This window comes from Dermacentor albipictus, chromosome 1 (genome assembly GCF_038994185.2).
Source record: "Dermacentor albipictus isolate Rhodes 1998 colony chromosome 1, USDA_Dalb.pri_finalv2, whole genome shotgun sequence".
Taxonomy (NCBI): Eukaryota; Metazoa; Arthropoda; class Arachnida; order Ixodida; family Ixodidae; genus Dermacentor; species Dermacentor albipictus.
The window spans coordinates 326,701,649-326,724,089 of record NC_091821.1 but is presented as its reverse complement, the minus strand read 5'-3'; the positions used below and the strand labels follow the sequence as shown (position 1 = coordinate 326,724,089).

The following is a 22,441-nucleotide window of genomic DNA, read 5'->3' as shown; positions in this document are numbered from 1 at the left end:
CACACGAGGGCAGAACTTTCAGTGCGGAGTGCTTGTGCAGCTTTGCACCCGTTGTCTATATTTCCCAACTCACAGCAACAGAAAACCGGCCACGCTTATCACAGAGGGGGTTGTAATTACCGAAAAAAAACTCGTTCTTTTTCTTAATTACTTTTTTTTTGGTAGTGCTTCTTCCCTGCACCTTACTCCGGTCAATCTACGCAGACTTGTTTAAAGTGGGCCTGTCGGGTACGATGTGACGCTTGCTTCAAAGCTTTCTCAAGCGTGTGTGGCAAGGTTTGTAGTGATCACAAACAAGGCTGTCATTCCTCAGCAAATATATTGTAGTGAGTGTGCAAATACTGCTGTGCTTAATTTACATGGCCCACTATGAGCCGTCATGGTACCACCCTCTCCTGCTCGCCATTGGTAATCACACCGGACGGCGCGCGAAATATATCCTAACTGGTCACTTCTGGCGCTGTTATCTGTTAGCTGTACAACTTCTCTAATCTCACATGGGTCATTTATTCGCTATTTTTATACACCGAAGAGCTTTGACTGTCGTCATCTTTCGCTGCCATTCCATCTTCATAGAGTAGAAGGGTCGTGATGTTTTTTTCTTTATAAATAATTCCATACAGTGGCGTGCTTTCCTTGACTAATTACAAGCGGGAAGAATGAATTGGTGTAGTTTGTTTATAGCATGGCCTAGGGTTCCCTTAAAGGACATTAAATAGAAATAATAGTCATACTATGTTCATAGCTTGCATGGCAACAATGCCAGGTATGGTAAGTTTTCAAGAGCAGAGTTCTGGCAAGAGCTGGATAGAAAATGGGTGGTGACATCATTACGAAGAACACTACAAAACCATGCTAAAAAGTACACAGAGTTATGTAGTAACTGTACCACCCGATTAAGATCCAAGACATGACTGGTGCTGTATTTGTGCACCAACGTCCACTTCTATGATGTCAATAAAAATATTAATAGCACACAGCCCCCATGGTGTCATCTATTCTGTCGGTATCTGATTTGTACTGGCTAGGTGCCTATTATTATTGAATTATAACATTGCTATAAAAAAAGTTTTATCCGGGAAACATTTTTGCTCACAAATAGAGGAATTACAAAGAAAAGACAGTGGGATGAGTGACGTAAGCCTGATGCTACCGACTACGGGTGTTAAATTCAATAACAGAAGTTTCGCTTTTATTGTCTTTGCGAATCAACGATTTTCTTTTTTCTCCAAGAAGAGGCTAATAGATTTTTGAAAATATGTTATATCAAACCAAATCTATTATTGGTTATTTTGACTGAGTGGGTTTAAATTAATAAATGCTTGCGATAGCCGAATTTGAGTTTGCTATTAGCGAGAAGAAGAAATGTTCAACAGGCGCATTATTTTCCTTGAAAGCAATACAGAGGTACGAAAGAGTGAACTTTGTAGGGTGACAATGACAGCCCAGTTTTCTCAGCTTCTTTTGCACACAGCCAACTGATAATCTGTGTCATCAATTTTGCTTTAACTCTCGCCTCCTGACTCGTTCGCAGGTGTCGTGGATCAGGAGGCGCGACCTACACGTTCTGACAGTTGGCCGGTTCACGTACACCTCGGACCAGCGGTTCCAGGCGATACACATGGACAACTCGGACCTGTGGATGCTCCAGATCCAGTATCCCCAGAAGAAGGACGCCGGAATGTACGAGTGCCAAGTCAGCACGCTGCCCAAGATCTCGCGTTTCATCGCGCTCAACGTCATTGGTAAGCAAACACTGCAATGTCCCTATTTTTTGCCTGCATGGATGAAGCCAGGTCGAATATATGCGTAAAACTTTTATTATGCGTAGGTTCCTGTCATGAGCGGCATACTGCTACGTTATTTTTCTTCTTGTTATTTCAATCGCTATCATTTGGGGCGGGTTTCCGAACGCAGGTGAAACAAACAACGCATTGTTTAAGTAAAAAAAAAAAACATTTTTAGTAAGAAATCTGTAAGAGCGAAGGAGGAAGTTGGCAGGACTCTTAGGAAAGAAGTTGACAGGACTCCTTCCATTCTACGAATTGCGCGCTAAGAAAGGTTTTTTGCTTGTTTAAACAATGTTTCACCAAGCAGCCCAAGCAGCCACCATTTTGCAGAAAAAGTACTTATCTCGGGAGGAGAATATTTGTGAATGCGAACGTGACTGAGGCACTGTCTCTTGTCTTTCCTCAGTGCAACCTACCTGCGCCTATAATTCAACTTATACATAACGAAGCTGAGTGAGCCCAGCAATTCCTGCTCAATTTGTTTAGCAAGTTATAAAACATTGGGCCCAAATCCATATAGATTTTCATCCGTAAGAGTTGTTTGTCATTCCTTGGCCTTTATTGTTAATTAGGTGCTTACTACCACAATACGCCTGGGCTTCTTCTTAAGAAGCACCCGAATGCATAACTATCATGTAAATGTGGGCTCTTGTCTACCCTCACACTGACAGGACATGAATGAAAAGTGTAGCGACCCTAACAGATGGCACCGGTGTTCTGGGTCAGTCGCTTATGGAACTGCACCACGACATGTTCAATTGACCCGCCGCGGTTGCTCAGTGGCTATGGTGTTAGGCTGCTGAGCACGAGGTCGCGGGATCGAATCCCGGCCACGGCGGCCGCATTTCGATGGGGGCGAAATGCGAAAACACCCGTGTACTTAGATTTAGGTGCACGTTAAAGAACCCCAGGTGGTCAAAATTTCCGGAGTCCCCCACTACGGCGTGCCTCATAATCAGAAAGTGGTTTTGGCACGTAAAACCCCATATATTATATTATGTTCAATTGCATGTACGTTTCTTCGACCGCTTTTCTATCAGCCTACGTTGCTCCTCAGATCCGTTAGCAGCTGCTTCTATACGTATATGACAAGAAAGAAAGAAAGAAAGAAAGAAAGAAAGAAAGAAAGAAAGAAAGAAAGAAAGAAAGAAAGAAAGAAAGAAAGAAAGAAAGAAAGAAAGAAAGAAAGGGGAGGAAAATGGCTAACCATCCCCCACTAGAAAATGGGAGTAAGCGAAGCTTGTCCGGCGTGTACCTGACCTTCCCTACGGTTAAGTCACCCACAGGTGACGGTGCCGGATTGCTCCGGCCTCCCACCCCCTCAGCTCGGGATCTTCTCGTTGCTGTCGGATTTCCTGGGTTCGGGCTGCTCTAACGGCTGGATCAGCGTGCTGACGGCGAGCCTATTCACGGGCGAGTTCTCACCACCGCTCGTCGAAGGCTGGCCGTTCCTATGGGGAACGCACATCGCGTGGCCGTCCCATCCGTTTGCCGAGACTGAACTGAACTGAAACGAAGCCGGCGCAGCGCGCGCGACACCCTTTCCTGCCCTTTCCCTCCCCGGTGGAAGCAAAACGGCTCTGATTGGTTGCGCTCATGGCTTGAGCACGCGCCTATGTATCTGAAATCCTTGATAATGGCTCAAGCTCCGGCGCCGGCGCAATTCTCAACTCATCAAAACACTCTTTCCCGCCGCTGCTCTGTTCCGGAAGAAACTGGGTTTTTTACGTGACTACGACAATGCCACTTGTGAGTTAATACAAGCGTTGCTTGAAAAATAGAAAGCTCTTGTGTAGCTCTTGTCACTGATTGTTGAATTGTGGACACTAATTTACCATTCTTAATTGTTGGCCTTGAACCGCAGAATCAATGAAAGCCATCGTGTTAGCTGCATTATGCAGAAGGAATTGACATTTCGCATAGCTTGCCTGATTGTATTGGAAAGGCCTAAATTTCATGCTGTGCAGCAGCATGAGGCAGAGAGAGAAATAAATATTGATTACCAGAGAAATAAGAGTCCACCTGGCCGCACCGTAAGTAGCTAGTGCGTGGCTGAGACCTGAACATCTGTCAGCATTGCGGCGAAGGAAGAGAAGGGACTAAAAGAGGACAGAAATAGGGAGGAAGATAGTGTGCAGAGCTGATAGATCTGCTGGCATAAGATGCTCTGCGAACAGAGAGAGAGAGAGAGATAGGGAGTAAACTTTATTTTCAAGTCAATAAGATTTGAGTCTGGCGTCTTTTTAGTGGGTCTGGGTACCCGCCGCGGACGCGGTTCCGAGACCTTGTCTCGAAGTGGCTTCCTCGGGACGGCCCAGAGTTGTGCTGTCAGGTTCGAACTGAACAGTGCGGTCTTCCAGCGAACAGAAGAACATGTAATTATGTTTTGAAAAAAAAAATCTTAATTTTTCGGAGTTGAAATTTAGGCTTGTTGATAAAGCATGATGAGTGAAACAGCGTGTTAAATTGGACAAGAAGAAACGAGAGTCTGTCTACCTGCTTCTCTCGTTTCTTCTTGTATGAGTTAACGCGCAATATTATTCAGAATAATTTTTCATTTTTGTTGCATGGCGCCAGTTGCAAATAGGTGTGTTGTCCAATCTACCGACGTAAATCGAATATATAAGAAAAGTACAAGGAAGTTTTCTTTTCTTTAACAGAAACGGGGGGAGGGAGGGAAGGAAACCCGTTTATGAAGAAAGTCCCAAGTTATTCCTTTAATTATCACAACTTTTTCGGTGTACTTCACTGGAAAGAAAAAAAAACTGCTTATATTTGGCAAACCATCAGAAAGGTTAAATAAACACTTTAATGCTATAAGTCTCCAATTTTCTTCCTTGGCATTTTGCTTTCGCAAGAACTAGACTCACTGTAGCCAAACACGCAAAGGCCTACTAGTAATTTCTCCTGCTTTCTTTCGCCACTGTATTACTTCCGATTTTTTGACAAACGCTGCGCGCAAAGTGTGCGCACGCTTCAGGTTATCGACTTCGCGTAATGCGTTCGGCGAGACCACCTGCTTTTTTTTACACATCAAAAGAACGTTTATTATTCAGAAAAGTGGTACATATTGGGTCTGATATGCAAAAAGAGGTCCCATAGCTCAAGGCTGTAAGGGGACCTTCTGTTCTGAGGTGCATGAAGAGAAGCGAGTAAGCAACAGTGATTATACATTAGCAACGACTGCTAAGCGGAACTATGAAACATAATTCGCATAGAAAAAAAAACAGTACTAGTAAAGATTAGAATCGTGAACTCAAACATCTATTAGAAATATGATTAGCGTTTTCTTAATGATAACAAAGAATACATATTGTTTTAAATCCTTAGATAGGTTATTCCAAAATGCTACAGCTGCAGATTGGGTCGTGTGTTTCCCATAGTTACTGCGTACTTTTGGTAGGAGAAAATTGTTATTCAAAGCAAGCCTGGTCTTATTCAAATTGTAAAGGCATACCTTGTCAAATACATTATACGAATTAGGTTGCTTATAGTCTTGGATAGAGTGATGGCTAGGTGATATTTAATCATAAGTGTTAGCGGAAACATTTCATATTCCAGATAGAGTTCAAGGGCATCGCTGTGGAAAGAACTGAAGGTGATTAACAGGATGTCTTGATTGTTTAAATGCTGTAACAGAAGTAAATGTGTGGGATACGCACAACCCCGGGATGATACAGACTAAGTAATATGGATGTGATTCAAGGCGTAGTATAATGATAGTAAAGTAGGACCACTAAAGCATCGTCGCGCATTTATTAGGATCATTATCCCATAGGCCACTTTTCTTTAAGGCGCAAAATCTGTTGAGAATATTTTAAGTTAAACATAAACTTTAGGGGCTTCAGTAGCCGTTCGTGCTCCTCGACATCGTGTCAGGGGACGCGCAGCCTGCCGAAGCCGACAGCGGTATCCTCGCTTTCATCTCGCCGTTAGACACATTCTCGCCTCCAGGGTGAGAAACGTGCCGAAACAAAGGAACCAAGTCCAACTACGAAACGAACAGACGCCTAGATCGCGAGCTGCGACAAAGTAAAGAACCAACTAAAGAAAATCAAAAATAATACCCGAAACAGGAACCAAGTATCTCACTGATGTAGATGGGCCCTCAGCCGAAGCAAACAGTGGAGCTCGCGAATTCATTTGTATGGAGTCGACTCTTTTGTTCCAGGCTAGCCTCTTTTGATTCGAGCCAGCGGGTCACTGCTTGACGGGGACAAAAAAATAGGAAGAAGAGAGTACGAGAAGATACGGAAAGGCAGATTTGATTGTGTTCTTTGCTGAATGTCATTACTGAAACGGCGAAGCACGCTCGTCGTTCTCCCCCCCCCCCCCCCCCCGGCTCTCGGTCTCGGCGGCCCGCTGCCGTGCGGTGCCTGATAGAATTGGAAATTTGCGACACTGGCTCGGCGAGCGAGAGAAAGCTGCCGGGGACGCACTGCGCAGTGTGCGAGCTAGGTGCGCCGCACTGTTTGCGACGACGGGTGCTGTGCCTCTGATCGTGACGCATTTCGATGCGGAAGCTCGACGGCCTCGATGGAATAGAATTGCGCGACTGCGAGTTGCGGCATTTCGGCTCTGCCCTCGCGCGCATTTCCCGTGACTCTATGTCACGGCCTTACACGCAATCTCTCCTTTTTTTTTCGATCGGTTGTTTACTTCTTCTGTCCCACCGCAGCTTGTTGCGTTCGTGGCGTGTGTGTAAATGCCCCTTGCCAACTACCCGTTTTCGGTGATCGCAGATTTAGCTTTAGCAAGGTAAACTGCCTGCGAGAGTACGTTAGTGGGCCGGTCCGAAAATATTCGCTGAGGTTCCGCCTTTCTTATGCTTATTTGTTTCTAAGTGTATGGGAACGTGAAAGCACGTATGCGTTTACTTTCGCGCGCATACATATGAAACCAAATAAAAGGTGAAAATACGCCTTTCTTAAGACAGAGAACCTGAAGGGCTGATGCGTAAACAGTGGCATCAAACGAGCTTGGTTGCATCGCAACTTCATCTTTGTACTTTATCGTTGTACTTGCCTGCTGACGCATTCAACTGTGCTTATGCATGGTAGCAGCCTGTGCTGCGGTGCTGTTGCACCCTGCTCGACTGTTTATGTGCATGGGCTTCATCTTTCTCATGCGATCCACTTTCACTTGCTTGAGCGCTTATTTGTACGTCCAGTTTGTGCGCATATTTTTTTTGTATCACTTTGTACACGCACTAGGGGAGGCTGCTTGCTCTTTTTATATGCATGTATGCCTAATACTGTTGGCGTGAAGCCAGGCTTACTGGAATCTCATTTTCTGTGTTCCTCTCCTCTGCTTCGGCGTTTAGCATAAGTTCCATCGTTGCATTTGCAAATATTTCCGCACTTATGCGAGACGGAAAAACACAACCAGAGAAAGCGAACAGCAAGAAGCTTCAACTGAATATTGCCAACAGTATTGACGAGCACCTTTACGCTATAGTATTCGTAAGAGCGAATTCTAGCCACTCGTGATGTGATGATGTGAAACATTTTGTTAGTGAAGCCAGTCAGCTTATGGCAAGCGTCACTTACGCAAGAAAAAAAAAAAAAAAACTTCGCGAATTTGGTCGTAGGCGATTTGCTTTCTTCATTGTCTGCAATGACAGACCCTTGCTTGTCCAAAACATTCGTGTTGCATGGAAACATAAAGAACACGTACCATCGGCAGGTCGAACATCATTAATGAGAGCTAGACCTCGATAAGCCGATATTTTAGTACAATATCCGTCGCAGAAAGAAGAACACAGTAAAACGCTGTCCGGTCTACTCCTTTCTTCCACAATCCGAGGTCTTAATTTTGTGTGCTGCAAATATGTGGGTTAAGCCTGCATGCATGATACTAATGAACAGAACGCGGATTAACCTTCACTTTATTATTCTGTTTTCAAAAAACTTTGTGTCTTTGTAATATTACTATTTTCAACAAAATGATGGGGGCGTAAGGCAAAAACACCCACGTATCGTGCATTCGATGCAGGTTAGAGAACCCCAGGTAGTCGAAATCTATTCAGAGTCCCTCACTGTGGCGTTCCTCATAACTATAGAGTGATTTGGGCACGTAGAACCAAAGAGTTAACAAACAATAATAAATTAGTAAGAACAATACATTGGGTTTTGAACGTAACAATTCGTAGTGTTTATTTCGAACGAATAGACTTCTTGCCTTCGTACGTTTAGAGAACTATTATAGCTTGAAAATTTATAAAAGTAAAGACTAAGAAATACCTGTGCAAGAATGTTCGATACCGCTAGCACGAATTATAGGCAACTCCATGTTAAACATTGTTCGTGCCATCTTAGCCGAACAATTCCAACACGAGAGCTCCGTGCACTATTAGCAGCAGCAAACTTTATGATAGAGGATTCTACACCACGACGGTGAGAGCTTTATTCTTAACAATATTTCAGCGTACAAGGGCTTCATGTTATCGCAGTACATAATTTATTACGATGCCATAAAGCTATCATTCCTTAAATCATGTGATTGACCTTACCTTGCAGCACTGCGGGCCACTTCCTTTTTGTGGCGCTAAGTTTGCTGTCTCGGTTTAAGTGTGAGCTGTTCGTTCCGGAGTCACGCTCACGCACGTCACAAATGCTAAACTTGGCTAAACTCTGAGCACACAGCTGCCGGTGCTTTTTGCGTCACCGGTTGGCGCTGGGAAGACCGAGAGGATGCATTATGGTACATGACGAGAGCAAGGGCCTCAGTGACGCAATGTGACTGACTGCACTCCCCTCGCCCCCCTCCTTCGTGCGATCACCCAGCGCCCACCGGTGGCGCCAACCACGCCGGCAGCAGCGCGCTCCGAGTAAAGCGTTCGAATCGCTGATCACTGCGTACACAACCTTGGGAGGTGGGTGAGCTGGCACGGAAATGACATGTTTCAGCGGCTCGCCGCCAATGTTTCTACATTTTCTTGTGCGCCGTAACGTCTGCGCAGTGAGCAAGGCGAGCATCGCCGGCGGCCCGACGCTCTACCTGAACAGCGGCAGCACCCTGAACCTGACCTGCGAGGTGATGGAAAGTCCCGTGCCCCCCGACTACGTCTTCTGGTACCACGACGCGCGCGTCATCAACTACGACATCCAGCACGGAGTCTCGGTGCAGACTGAGAAGTCTCCGCGGACGCAGAGCCGGTTGCTGATCGCCAACGCGCAGCCGCATGACTCGGGAAACTACTCGTGCGTGCCGTCGAACGCCGAGCCGGCCAGCATCGTCGTGCACGTGTTAAACGGTGAGCCACCACCGGCATTAATGGTGAACGGTTCCCAGGAGCGCGCCGACGAGAGCGGATGGAATCTGTGGAAGTTCTTCAACAAAGTGTTTGTTCGCTTTTCCGGATGGATATCTTAAGATTAGTGTTGATCTAACTACCGTACTGAAACTTGCTGGAAAGATGTTTTGGCGTGCAATGGCAACCATGGCTGAAATTTGTAATATGAGCGCCTTTTTATTTAAGGTATGTACATGTCCCTTGTATAAAATAAAATGGCCTTCGGGAGGAGAGTTGGCCTAAAGGGGTTGTTTATCACCTGCTCATTCCTAAATTGTGCTCTGTGGAAAGGTTGCATACGTTGTATATGCTGGCAACACTTCTCATGCGAGCTTTGCAGAAATTGACAAGATAATAGGAAACCAGAGAGAGAGAGAGAGCATGCATAGAAAGAACACTGCAATTCCTGAAGTGTTATGAAGTGTTATGACGTATTATGAAGTAATATGGAATATTATGAAGTGATATGAAGTATCGTGAACAAGGGAGTATCCGAGTTTGTTTGCGTATTTTGAATTTAGCGGAGCGTTGAGCAGAGCGAGAGCGATGTTTTTTACGTATTGTAAGATTTATTTTGCGGCAAAGCGCCCAATAAGTTAGTGTTAATGTTGAATTCTTGCTAAATTGGCAAATTGGGAAAAACGGAGAATGTCGCGTTCAACAGTATGTACACAAACAAAATTTCATGCTCACGAGAGCATGTTGGCATGAAGATATCTCTAGAACATATTGATCAAGTTGTTTTATAATAATTGAATGTTTTTTTCATAACTGCAGCCGCTGCATACGACAGCAAAATTATTGTGTTTCTGTACGACTTTCTCCTTGAGCAAAGAATCCATATACGAGATGACAGCAAAATCAAAAACAGCACGTTGAAAGATTTACAGTTGGCGTCGGGCTTGCAGCATTGAATGACAGCTATTTATGAGGGCTGTACTGAAAGTAACATAATCAACAATTTTTTGTACGTAAGTCTGCAAGCAAGCGCAGAGGTAGGGACACTTGGGGGTTCATGGCTCCACCTTTTCTGCAATCATTTATAGCCATTTGGCATCAACAGATTACATAATCTAGCCACGAGTACTTCCAAACAATATGACAGCACACGTCGTCTCACTTTGTCAACGCGCAGCGATTGAATTTCTGGTTAAAAACCAAATTTCAAGAGGCTTCAGCTTGCGCGCGGCGACGCGTGAATGAGCTCGAGCAGTGTGCCAACACGGGTGAGCCGAGGATTGAATACCAGCCTCAAAGGGGGTCGCGCTCGGCCACTTCTGAGTAAAGCCAACAAGCACATCGCTGGTGCACTTACCCAAGAAGAGCACCGACTATCAATAAATCGAATAGCAATGTGCTTGGAATAGTGCACGGTGAACTTCAGGCGATGGTTCAAAGCTTAGGTTACCGGAGGATAAATGCTGCTCGAGACGTTAGAACACTGGAGACGCTCAGTCTATCAGCTCGCGATAGGCGAAGGACAGAAAAAGCAATGATTCAGCACGATAATGAGCACCCGAACATTTCTCGCTCTACAGTGCTGAGACTCTGAAGACTGGGAAGCGAAACGCAGCCTCCACAAATGCGGTCAAATGCGATTCCAGCGATGCGTGATTACCAGAGGAGATGTTTACAGAACTTCAGCGTTATCTCTATAAAGGCTAAAACGAAGCTTATTGGAAAGTCTTCAAGCTTCCCGATTGGGGAGAAAAATATATGCACAAAGTAGAGACTGTGTGAAAACTAAAAATAGATGGATAAAGAAAGTTAGAACGCTTATTTTTCCATAATTAAAGGTGATCATTTCTTTACCGTTCGAATTCATTAATTTCAGTACGACCCTCCTAAATTACCATGTCAACAGCTACTAACGTGTTGAATTTCCCACGCTCTTCCTTGGCAAAAGAGGCGATGAGCTTCATGCCACGGAATGGCTGCACACAATCGGCTGAGCTTCGCAGCCATTTTTTTTTTCTGGGCTCGGGCTGTCGCAAATTAACGTCGCTCTGAATTTTGTGTCTTTGTCTGGTTGTCCGCTCGCTATATTTAATATTTTGGTGTCCGAACGCGGGACCAATCCAGGGACCTTTATATGTTTACTAATTCATCAAAGTTAATAAATGTGCTTCGGGGTGCACACTTTGTTAGACTAAAGACTTGGAAATATTTTTGTCTTGAAGCAGGCGGCGTTCTGTTTATACTATAGGCGTCAGAATTTCACATATTCTTGCTGAGTTCTCTTTTTTGCTTCTTTTGAACGGTTGTGTGCTGTCTGTAAGCTGTAATGTGGTTAGTCGCTAATACCAAGATGACTGACGCTATCATAAACATTATCAGAATGTACTCGTCAGCACAACTTCTATTGTCGTGCAGTGGAAATCGAATAAACATATCGTTCTTTCCTGACGGCTTGACTCAGCAGCAACAGCTACTTGAAGTATCAAAGGAAGTTAGCGTGTCAATTTGGGCTGATGGCAACATATTCCTAAGCAACAGCTTTAAACCACGCGGCATAAGAGACAACACAATTGCCACAACACAGAGTGCAGACTATTAACTACAGGCTTTATTTCTGGGAACGGTATATAAAGTCATGAGGAAGTAATGCACAAGAAATGAAAAAATAAAGGATCAGCAAAGCAGATTTTATTTTCCCATAGGGAAAGGACAGAGAGCTGACGCATGCATACGTCTGCACGTGTAAGGATGCTAAAGACATAAAAAATCTAGTTTACATGCTGTTCGCGGTACTTTTTAACTGTATTGCGCTTCTTTAAAGATAGGTGTGCGACTGAACTTCTGACAAAGTTCAGCGAGATGGCTTCAGTAGACGGTCATTGATACATATTCCTGTTTGAGCAACGTATCGGCGATTTAAGCGAATCTGACACTCAGCAAAATGTTGAGCATGGTAATGAAGATCAGTACTATTTTAATTTTTTTTCATTCTCGTGCATATTTTCCAAAACTTGCTTCACAAATCATAGTCACAAAATCATTTTTACAAGCTGCTCTGACGCAACCGTGCGAGTATTCTATGCAACGAAGTATTGCAGCACAAGTTCACAAAAGAAGACATGCTGGCTATTCGACCAACGTCCTTCGTAGCGTTGCAGTAATGTTATTTAATGAAATGGTAAGCTGTATATAACAGAAACAATTACTACAGCCTTCAAGATAAAGGACTGTCGCTGTCTTCCATGTGCACCACGGGTGCGATCTGGTACGCGTCCCAAAATAGAACGGAGGCGGTCCGTTCTCTTTGTCGGGAAATAGGCGCTCCGTTCCATTGCATTCGTCCGATAGCCGACGACACGGAATGATTAACAGCAGATATCACGTCACAATTGACGTCATCGCATTCATCACGGTTCAAATTGACCAATCGTGTGCGGCTCGGTGGAACGGACCACCTCCGTTCTATTTTGGAACGCGTATAAGATCGCACCCCACATGTCCCACAACATACTGAAACTCGAGGAGAAGGCTGGACTACAGCTAATGCTTTAGCGCCTCTAACAAGCTTCATAACTTATGCAGAAGAGTGAATGAAGGACAAAACATAAAACAGCAAAGCTCTAAAAAACCCGTCATTTTGTTGAATGTTGCACGGAGGTCGTTTAGGAGATTCCGCTCGCGTGTAATCTCTCGTACATCGGTGGAACGGGACTATACATAAACGACCACTTACGTGAACTAGCGGCGTCACTTAAAATCTCCCGGCACAGTGATCTCGCTACCCACTGTCAGAGGGGTGGTTGCACTCCTACGTTGAAAAATGCTAATAGTTAAAATGTACCGTGAACCGCGTGCATGCAAAATTTAGAAGCCTTTAGTATGTTTACACGCGGGGACACATGCATCCTTGATGTCCCTCCCTACAGACAAGAGAAATAGAATATTTGTCGTTGCTGATCCCTTATTCCTTTTTTATGGGTATTCGTTCAGCATGCATTTGTATACCAGCCCTGGAAATAGAGTATTTGGTTATTAGTCATTAGTCATTGTGTCGCGCTGTTTGAAGCTGCTTAACGTCAGTGAAAGCGTAAGCGTGCGCACAGAACAAGGGACACATAACTGCCTGCTTTCGCACTTGCCTGGGTTTGAGCTACGCATCTGGGGTCGTATAACGTAAAACTATGCCAGTATGTTTTAATTCCAATCTCCTGACGTCAGATTTGCGTGACCGCGTAAGCATCGGGCGGTCACCCGCAGGGTTGTCTGAACAAACTAATCAAATGCTTCCCTCGTTCGTAGGAGGTCACTTTTATTTACTTGAAAAACGAATAACATTGCCTGCACTGAGTGACTCGTTTTATCTAATTGGCTCGCAAAAGGCAAAGAGCATGCCCAAGTGGAGAGGGATTCGATGGGGCCGAGCCACTGCACTGAATATCGATAACCGGATGAAGAGGGTGGTGCCGGCGTCTGCGATTGGTCCGCTTTCTCTTACTTAGCTTGCGGTGGCTCGTCGACAATCGCGGCGGCATGCAACGGAAGCTTAAGAATGAAGCTAAAACGGATCCTCAGCAAAGAACAGTTGGCAAAACGAGGTCGTAAATGTGCCGAAAGTTCTCGAAAACGTTACACGGCCACGCAAAAAGTTTTATTACACGCAAATAAACCCATGCTCTCCAGCAGGGGCGAGTAGCGAGTGCCCGAGCGATCGGCGGCAGCCATCTTTTATTTCTTTTGGAACGGGGCAGCGTGCGGCTATACAGAAGAAAATGCAGTTTTGTTCAGCATATTAATGCACCTTTAACGCGTACGCGTCACTTTGAAGCGGTAAGTATTTGCGGTTTTGTGACGTCGCGTGAGAGGCAGGTAAAGTGGGTGCAGCCCGAGAACTTTTTACCAATAGCGAAGGGCTAATGGCAAAAAGGCGTCGAATCAGAAGTAACTATGTTTGTTTTGTTCGGTCAAATTATGCATAATCAGTGTGTACACATCATATCAGATGGGGAGCTATAGCGGTTTTCGTGACGTCGCGTGATAGACAGGTGAAGTAGGGGTGGTCCAAAAAAGTTTTTGACCAATCGCGGTGGGCTGATTGCAGAATTGGAATATAAGCGTTTGGAATAGTTTTACGTTATAGCGCCGCTGCAATAATTTAGTTGTTCTATGTAACAATGCCTAATGTCGTACTTCACGTTATTTTTTATGTGTGTTTGCATGCTCTTCTTTTTCTTTTTACTTTCTTTTGGCTTTATTTGCGCGGAGATATTCTTTCTTGTACCGCACATTTTTTCTGGTTTTGTTTAGCACTCTGTTTTTGATACTACAAGCTTGGTTTTGATGCTCTCTTACACAAGTGTGCTTCATGTTTTCTCGTGTTTACTGCACGCCAGTAATCAAGTTACTGCTTTATCCTTCACGCCTGAGTTGTAAGTGCGGTCAACATATCATGACCCGCTAATCTTTGTCTTTTATTGTTACTATGCCTGGTTTCTGTATACGCTTTTTTTTTCGTTATTACGGTTACCATGTTTTGTTTCGAGTCTTCTTTGTTGAACAGAATACACTGTATGCTTTCATTTGCGTCAATAAATCTGTTCTTCTCGGACCCAACTGATATCAGAAGTTTGTGTCAGATGACAGAGATGCTGTCTGCGCCACAGCTGACAACGGCCATCGGAACAGTTTCTTCTTCGAGCTCATTTAGCGCTTCCGAGAAGTTCGGAGTGCGCGGAGCGCATGCTAGTTTAGAGCATGACTCGCATTTTTTTTTCTCGAGTGCGAAAGGGAAGGATATGGAAAAGCAGAGCCAAATAAACGAGCACAGTTGAAGAAACGAAAGGCTTGCTGGCTTGCTGCGGGCTTCAACACGACGGCGCTCGCTCATAAGCGTTCCTCCGGGGCGTCGTTCCGCTAATGACCCCTGACGAATTCGCAGCGCAGGCGACGCCATAGTGCAGCGTTGACAATGACGGATCAATACAGCGCTCACCATTGATTAGAACCCTCCCCGCGCGCCAGCGCTTCATAATGTGAATTCGCCAACTACATTTTATGGAAGCCTTTGCTGCGGTTCGTGGGCGTTGTTTGCGATGTTTCGGGCAAAAAATAGCGAGCGATGGGGCACGAGCAAATTACGCAAATGTTTGCTGCCCCTTTTGTCGTTCATTTTCCGCAGCGTCTTCTCAGCTCCGGTCTCGCGCCGCTGCGAATGTCGGTTACTGTCGCGCGCTAACGACGTTGACATATTTAGCTAAAAGAAAACAAAAAAAGTAGAGTATGTGCTGCCGGCACGCAAGAATACGGGCAAACAAGTTTTATGGCAATCATGCATGCTTTATTCTTACGTCTTTGTTCACTAGGCGCTTTGTCTCATTTACGGCACTTCCTCTTATAGGATCATAAAAAATGCATTGGACACGGAAAGCAAACCTGTCGTCAACGTGGTGCTTGCGTTTCTCCTGTTTTCACAGCTTTCGGGAGTGCGTTAGAACGTTGTTTCGAATCGATGTGTGCAAGCAAGTTCGAAAACACTTTTGTGCAAGAATTTTAACAATTTATGTAACGTTGCCTTAGAAACGCGGGTCTTCTACTGTAAAAAAAAAGAAAAAAAATACTAAAATTTATGTCAAGAGATATCAGCACCTCTGAGAGGCACTAACCACTCCTGCGCTACGACTTGTGCCTGAAAGAACACTAGTAACTATTTGATTGAATGGATGAAGTTTATTTATTTTCATGAACGTACATGAAATGGAACCTAAGAACAAAAAGTAACAAAACGTGGCTTGAAAATGTTCTCCGCCTCGTTTGTTACTATTTCAAAAAAATCGTTGATGAAGAGTTTGTTCATACAGTTCACCAACGCTCACTTTCATAAGACGATTCGTCACACAGCCACAGCAGTAAAAGACAAGTTCACTTCAGCTACTGTGAGAAAATAAGTGTGTAGAGAGCTTTACTCGTGAAACAGCTGCACCTACACACTATGCGTTGCAGTCATACCACGTATACACTGAACATAACTGGAATCGTGGGCTCTGGAGCACGTACTATTCCTTGGTTCCTTCACTTCACTACTTCTTTTGTTCAGCCCTGCATACACCCCAGCATGCTGTGTTCTGATGCACTTCAAAGAAAGAGTAAGTTTTGTTTTGTTTTGTTACATTTGCGCTAGTTCATATTACAACTTGTAGATTGTCTGCGATATTCAAATTTTGTTTTGTTCTTGAATGGAAAGAAATTAGGACTCTGAATAATAAAACAAATGCCAGATATATCTTGTTACAGCTAGACATCATGGAAATAAAAGAAGCACCATTGCGAAATGGAAATATGCCCCAGAGTACACGCAATGCTGTTTGAATATACATACGTTCATTGAGGAACTTCTATCGCAAATTGAAAAAAACTTTGCGTTATCAAAAAATGGCAGTAAAGACTGAAGCAACGGCAACCTGTCTTCGCCTTTTGTTTATGTATGTTATAGAGTTTACAGGGCCTTGTATTGAACTTATTGTGTTGAATAACTAGGTTATTGTATCTTTCTAACTTCCAAATCTGTGACCTTAGCTGTTATTTTACAATATTTTAGTATTATTACCATTACGTGAAAAGCAGCAACCAACAGCGTTAAAGGAATTTATATCTCTTTTTTATTTTGATACAAACAAAAAGAACTGACAGTCATTTAATACCCTTACCCGATTTGAAGGCGAAAGCATGAGGGCTCATCTAAGTTATCATCTTCATTTAAATGTCCACCTTAATCCACCTTACCCTAATTTGTACCAACATTGAGCTACCTTAAACCACTTTAGGTCACCCTAATTCATTGTAATCCACATTAACACACTTTATTACACCTTACAACAAGTTGTACCAACCTTAATCCGCTTTAATATAATACACTTCATCGTAATCTAGCTTAATCCACTTTAATTCACCTTAACTATTTCACCTTCATTCACTGCACGTTCCCGCGCGATTTTGCAGTGCGAGCCGCAGCATGTCAGTGCTGAGAACGCGACCTCATCATTTGATCAAGTGGGTTTTGGTACCATCGGATGATAACGCCGGGTGGGCGCCGGATTTCTCGCTTCTTGGAGCACATAAGGATTTCGTCTTAAAAAATAAACTAAAAGAAAAAAAGAAGAAATCGCGCAGGGACTCGAGGCGCATCTATTATTAGACTGCTCGAATACATCTGACTGATGTGGCGGTTGAATTATTGACACAAGTAATTGCAATATCACCACGACGCCTCCTACTGCCGACTAATGCAGACTTCGTGAACAGAAATGAAAGAAAAAAATACGTTGCATTCATTCGAGAAAAAAAATTATAACCAGCTCAGAAACCAGCGCAGCCCTGTTGGTTAAAAATCTGTCTACCTCCAAAAATAACGAGAAAGAAAAAAAAAGAAAAGGAAAATTGCTCACAACCTCAACCAGCAAGCGTTCTGCCTGTGCAGCCATGATACACTTAAGGCGAGTAGTCTTGTCTTGAAGGTTTTTTTATTTTTGTTTCATTTAAAAACAAGACATTCGAACAGAGTACTTCTGCACGGGTGGCTTATTGGCAGGAAATTCAAGGTGCGATTAAGAAGCCATTAAAGGTATAACTCTTCTTTCAACTAGACGCACTCAAACAACTTATTAGACGAAAATTATATTAGACGAAAACGAAGCATAAACTTCACAATCGAATATCGTGATTAGAAATGAAGATTTTCGTATGCGAAGCCCAATCCCAGACGCTTGATTTTTATTTTTTCTGCTTTTCCGGTTTGTTTTGCGTTTAGAATTTTTTTCTGCAAATAACTGTGGCGCTGGTATCACCTAGCAACTCAATTGAATCACTTCCTGTGCTGATCTTTGGTGAAGAAAAAGATTACAGATCCACTGCACATGTTGGAATCTATGTCAAAGGAAATTTTAGTGAAGCGGTAAATTAGTGAATTGGATTCGCAGTGTGAGATAAGTACTCTGCGCTTTCACTAGGACGAAGGCAGTGTATGTCGCAATTCGAGGGTGGAGTTTTGAAAACAGGTATATAGACAATGAAGTACAACACATTTCTAAATCTAAAGAATTCTCCATTATGCTATTTGAAGGGATATCATAAATAAAGAAAGAATTTCATATTTTATGCTACTCTTATGTGACCCATTAATGCATAATCAGAGCACAATATGGCAATAAAGAAAGTTTGTTTCTTTGTAAGATGGGAGAAGACTACGAGGGATGTTGCTTGCTCGTTTAGCCCTTGGGTGTTTTCAAGGCTTAATTTCAATCATGCAAACAAAAATTTCATATTTTGAGGTATTATCTTTATCGCAACCCGTTAAAATCATTGTGATAACTGAGAAAATGAGCTCAAAATGCAACTTTTCTTCGTTGGAAATGCAAAGCGGCTCTGGTGCAGTAGAATATCACGCACTTTGGAGCTGTGAGATTTTTGGTTCGAATCCGAGTAAAAACCTGAAGATTGTTTTTCCCTTTATTGCCGTGACTTTTAGTGCGATGTTAAAAGCAGCCGCAATGCTAGAGGCATAAGCCGATACCTAGCTAAAGCTGACTAGTGCAGTAAAATCGTTAATATACAGATTGACTTTACATGCCTGGCTAATATTTAATTGTGGATTGGTTGTGCCCACGTTGCCACCCGTCAAAGACCAGAGTTACTTATCACTGCAACTCTACCAAATGCTGAAAACGCTGCCATAAACAGGGCCGACAGCAGTGTCTTAACGCTTTTGCAAACAGCGAGCAATACAAGCGATCATATTGATCCAGATAGCCGAATATTTGTATAGAAGTGTAGCTATATTCAAGCAGTATCCGTTGGACACAGGCGGAACACGAGCTAACGCGGCTACCATAAGCTGCGGTGCAACAGTGCTATGGAGCTTTCTCGCTGAAACAGAAGCTTCCGACCAAAACAGCTAAATGACCGGCTCGGCTTCTACTGTGCACGCCGACAATAAGCTCACATTGACCCCTGTGTTTGCCCCTTGTTTTTCCCAGAGATTTTATGTTCCGCTATCCTTTCTTCTTTTTATTGTATAGATGTACACTATTTCCACCTGTTTATCATGCAGCCAAAACACCGGTTCAAATGGCACTGATAAAAGACAGATATTTATGTTTTTTTCTCACCCTCTAACCCAAAACTCTAACCAAAGTCTTACGTGAGAGGCGCCGACTATGTAATCAAGCAATGCACAAGAGTGCTACGCTTTTTGACTTCGTTTCTTTTATTGGTCTTCTCGTTTCTCATGACCGTGGTTGTGCTCTATATCTACACCAACGCGGCGTAGTATCAAAGAAACATACATCAAAACACATTTTTGTCTGTCAAGTTGTCTTCTAGTGTTCATTTCTTATTTAAGGTGGGCCCCACGGTAATGTAGGATTTCGATATCTAGACGAAAATGCGCTCCTGGAGTTTCCGTGAACTTTCTGACAAGCTTCTCATGCTTTTCAGGAATGATAGGAACGGCGTGCATCGCATTACGTTTGATTTATGCATTGTCCAGGGATGACCACTGCTACGGCATCAGAGCAGTCATCAGAAATAAAGATACACCCCAATTTCGCTACGTTGGTCTTCTCTTGTATCACGTCCAGTGGTCGAAATACATGGCTACAGAGATTGCGCATTACCTCGGAACATGCAGATTCGGGAGTTAGCGAGTGTGTGCAGACCAGTGCTGTCTGGCGTAAACATTCACTGCATCGGAAATTTTGCTGTAAGCCGATTTGCTGCAGTAATACTTAGGAAATAAATACTATACATTTTAATTAGAATTAATAATATTTAGGTTATATACTACAACATCGCTAATAGAGAAAATAAGGGAACACATATGGCCGATAGCCGGCCGGGTAGTAGGCGTATAAAGGCAATGGACTCTAAATGAAAGCATTACATGAATAAACGTTGTGAAGGATATAATGGCCACTACTTATCACACAAATCTCTGCCACTGGGAATATATAATATAATAATAAATATAAGTGTTGCATAACAGATTCAATTCTTCTTCGAAACAACTGGTAATATGTGCGTATCTAGGCAACAGGATCTGACGTTGAGACACGCTTTCTGTGTGCACCCCATGTTCGCAGGCGAGAACCCCGCAGCCATGCAGCACGGCAAGCACCCGTCGGCAGCCATGTGCGCCCGGTCGGCGCCGTTCACGCTGTTCGCCGTGGCACTGTGTCTCCAGGTGTGCTCGAGGCGCCGGTGACGAGCGACAGGCCGCCACCCAGACGAGCCGGACGTTGTGACAAACTAAAGCGGCACTCGACGCCGTGTCGTGCGTGACAGGAGAAACGACGCACACCCGGAGAGACACCACAGCCGCGGAGCGTGCCAGGCGTCGAGCAACGGTGTTGTCGTGGCGGCCCCGGTGGTGACAAGTGTGGAGTCTGGGGTCTAAGCGAGGGGGTTGGCCGAGTGATCTGGAACTGTGGGGCGGTTCGCCTCGCGATGGGAGTGATAAGGGCTATGGAGCACTTGTTTTCACGCTGGAGCACTCACTATACTAGCGCTTGAAACCACGCCCGTGAAACGCGCCGAGCTGCAGACACGCTAGCGGGGTTACGCGCCCTTACACCCATGCGCGCTGTTGTTGCAGGGGAAGCAGTCGCGCGACAGATGCCGGCGACTCCTGAGAAGCACTTCTTCCTGTTTATTTTACCTTTTTATTTTATCTGTCTTCTTTTCTTTTTCATTTGCGAGGTGGGTGATGCGCTTCGATTTCCCCTGGGGTGAAAGAAAAAAAAACAGTGTTTTTGGTCTCGTAATGTTGAGACACGGGACAGCGTTGAGTGCACGTGAAGTGGACGAGGCACGTCGCCACGGAAACAGCGCTTCGAGCAGTGCTGTGCGATCTGAGAACGATGCCCGCCTGATGCGGCGCCGGTTCTCCACGTGGTCTCCACGAGCAAGGACGAAACATGCAAGAGTCACGTCGCCCTGTTTGAATCGTCATTCCGTTCAACGTGCTGTCCCAAGTGTATATAATGTACGAGCAGATGATGCCCCCTACACAAAGCGGTGACGTCTTGAGATTCGCGTTATCACCACTTCAGTGTATGAGCAGCCGTGAGGCACATAATATGTAAATCGAGTAAAAAAAAACATTATATTTGAACCAACATTAAGGAGAAGGAAAAAAAACGTTTAGTGTGACGGTGCACCAGGAGCATAGAAACATGCATTGTAAGCACAGCGCCCAGGTTCCTGGCTCAATTCCGTGCACCGGTGCTCAAAGGCACAATAACTAAGCAGAAAAATCACCCTCGTTCTATTACATTCCTTTTTTTAAACCTTACCTCATATAGACAACAGTTTTACCTACGTTTCAGGACATAATGCTGGTTCACCATTAGGTTGAGGATTGCCAGCAGCGGGCTAATTTTAAGATTGTACCCTTTATAGCGCAGATTTTGTTTCTTATAGTCGAACGATGTCAGCGCAGGCATCGCCAAGTCGCAAGATTTGGCCACTGGCATCTCCTAATACCTTCAGCTGTTTTCTCCCTTCAAATTTTAGAGCCAGAGTGAGTTTTTGTAATTATCAGACTGGAACTGCTGCATCCTGTAACGGTGGTTGTAAAGGATATCGCGGGTTGACCATTAAAGTGTAAAGTTGTTTGTTGGTAGCGTGTCCTTCTTTTTCGTCGCATGCGCTATGGCATTTCATTCTGTTCTGTGCGGCAGTCCTGGGTGCTCTTCCGGAGTTCCCAAGTTCTGCCGTCTTGCCTGACACACATGCATTGTCGCAAGTCGCTTAGCACGTTATTCTTGAGTCTCCTGGCCACGCCTAGCCCGCGCCTTTGGCCTGGTCTTGGTCAGCATGTGCCCGGCACTTGCCGACAACTTCGAGGTCGGTCGACTCGCGCCCGGCTTGCCGCCGCTTGCGTCGCTGCTCCGTCTTTCTGGCCGGGCGTTCGACCTCTTGACCACCAGAAGAATTCGGTACATCCATAGCGCATACGGAGTCCGCAGGAAGTGCCAGAGGAGGAAACCCAGAGCACCTCCGCCTATACGCTCCTCCTCTGCGACGCGCCGCCTCCTTTGTTCTCTCAACTTCAAACTTCACTGAAGGCCGAACAGGTAACAGAGAACAAAAAAATTTGGACAGTTCACACTAGTGGTGCAAGGCTGCATCACAGCGCAGCTAATTACAGCTTTTGCTAAGCGTTGTTAGGTTTTGCTAAGTTTTGTGAGGTTATGCATGGCTTGGCTAAGTTAATACTACGTACTGCTAGGTTTCGCTAAGTTTTGCGGTGTTATGCATGGCTTGGCTAGTCGGGATCCTCAGCTCGGCGACGGCGTTTATCTGCGGAGGCTTCGGCGCGATGGGCAGGATCGGCTCTCCTTCGTCGATC

The 22,441-nt window shown here is 44.5% G+C and overlaps 1 protein-coding gene across 3 annotated transcripts in view; it reads left to right on the top strand.

The window, feature by feature from the left end:
* Nucleotides 1–21,712, top strand: part of LOC135909244 (igLON family member 5-like) — a 351,641-nt gene extending 329,929 nt beyond the window's left edge. For all 3 annotated transcript variants that reach the window (XM_065441117.1, XM_065441127.1, XM_070531658.1), the window contains exons 3-5: nt 1,535–1,745; nt 8,752–9,045; nt 20,172–21,712. In XM_065441117.1, the coding sequence (XP_065297189.1) occupies nt 1,535–1,745; nt 8,752–9,045; nt 20,172–20,293 (627 nt within the window). In that variant the 3' untranslated portion in view covers nt 20,294–21,712. The remainder of the gene's footprint in view (nt 1–1,534; nt 1,746–8,751; nt 9,046–20,171) is intronic.
* The last annotated feature ends 729 nt before the right edge of the window (nt 21,713–22,441 follow it).